This window comes from Helobdella robusta, assembly GCF_000326865.2.
Source record: "Helobdella robusta unplaced genomic scaffold HELROscaffold_5, whole genome shotgun sequence".
NCBI classification, from domain to species: Eukaryota; Metazoa; Annelida; class Clitellata; order Rhynchobdellida; family Glossiphoniidae; genus Helobdella; species Helobdella robusta.
Window position 1 is genome coordinate 966,517 of NW_008705254.1, and position 1,448 is coordinate 967,964.

Below are 1,448 nucleotides of genomic sequence, written 5' to 3' on the forward strand. Positions count from 1 at the left end.
GAATTATTAACAACAACAACAACAACAATAATAATAATAGTAATAACAACAACAACAACAATATTTTTAACAGCAACGAAAACAATGATATCAGTACAAGCAATGCGGACATTTTCGACACGCGTAGCGCGTTTAAAAGCTTGAACAATGTCGTTGATTTGAGGAGATCTGAAAATTTGTTTTCGGAAATTTTCACCAGAAATACAACACAGCAACAACAGCAGCAGCAGCCTGTAGTCGTGATTCCGACTTTCAGTACCTTTAAACCGGTTGACGTCGTCGAATCGTGTGTGGCTGGACAGCGACAAAAGAACCGACAAAATGTTGAGATGTTGCCGAATGATTTGCTCAACAAAAACAACAACATCATCGACAACAACAACACAGTAAGTTCGCAACAACCGACAAACAACAGCGCATCTTACGACACACTTTTGTTGCAACGACACGACAACTTCGAAACCAACGATGTTATTTCTTGTGCAAACCTTGGCTCAAACACTCCCAAAACGCCTAGAATCAACAGTGTGCGATTTCAACTACCAAGCAACAACAACTACAACATCAACAACAACATCAACAACAGCAACAACAACATCAGCAACAACATTAGCAAGCAGCAGAAAGCGACCAACATAATGTTGATTCATAACAGTGCAATTGTTTAACGTCCGGAGAGAAAAAAAACTCCCAGCGATTAAAAATGAAATTATACACACGTGTCTATAAGTTTGTGTGGGTTTGTCTGTTTGTATAACTGTCTGCGGGCTTATGTGTGTATTGGTTTGTATATTTTGTGTGGTTTTTCTGTTTGAAAACATTTCATTACGGTGCATCAAACAATTGTAGGTTGATTAATTTCATTGATACCTACCGTTACCAATATCAATGTTCTTGTGGTTATTTTATAATAACTATTATTTAATTTTCAGACTAGCTATGATAGATTTAGCTAGGGTATCTAATGTATAAGCATGTATAAATATATATGTGATTGTTGTGTTTAAAAAATAAAGGATATATAAATAAATATCTATAATAATCTAAATGCTGGTAAAAGACCATAACTAATGAAGTAATTTATGAAATCTACCGAATTTCTAGCGTTGGATAGTTTTTTTTCCTCACATTTCTCAATATTTCTAACCAAATTCTTATCGTCATTATTTATTCTATTGAAGTTAGAGTAGCGTGCAGTTTCTTGATTCATTCTCGAGTGAATGAGAATGAAATGGCTGGAGCGAAGCAAAATTTAGTTACTAAAGTTGTTAAAAAACTAAGTGATGATGAAAACTAATAGATACAAAGCGATGTCGACGATTTACCAGCATTTTTTAATATATATATATATATAAATAAATATATATATCTGTGTGTGTGTGTGTGTGTAGGTATGTGTCTGTACGTATTTGTGTCCGTCTGTCTCTCTGTCTGTGTGTGTATGTGAC

The 1,448-nt window shown here is 34.5% G+C and overlaps 1 protein-coding gene across 1 annotated transcript in view; it reads left to right on the forward strand.

Annotated features, from left to right (window-relative positions):
- HELRODRAFT_189117 (hypothetical protein) overlaps nt 1–1,027 on the forward strand; it is a gene marked incomplete at its 5' end in the record, with an annotated part of 5,818 nt that extends 4,791 nt beyond the window's left edge. The window contains one exon of the mRNA XM_009027117.1: nt 74–1,027. Within this exon, the coding sequence (XP_009025365.1) occupies nt 74–668 (595 nt within the window). The 3' untranslated portion in view covers nt 669–1,027. The remainder of the gene's footprint in view (nt 1–73) is intronic.
- Nucleotides 1,028–1,448: the final 421 nt, after the last annotated feature.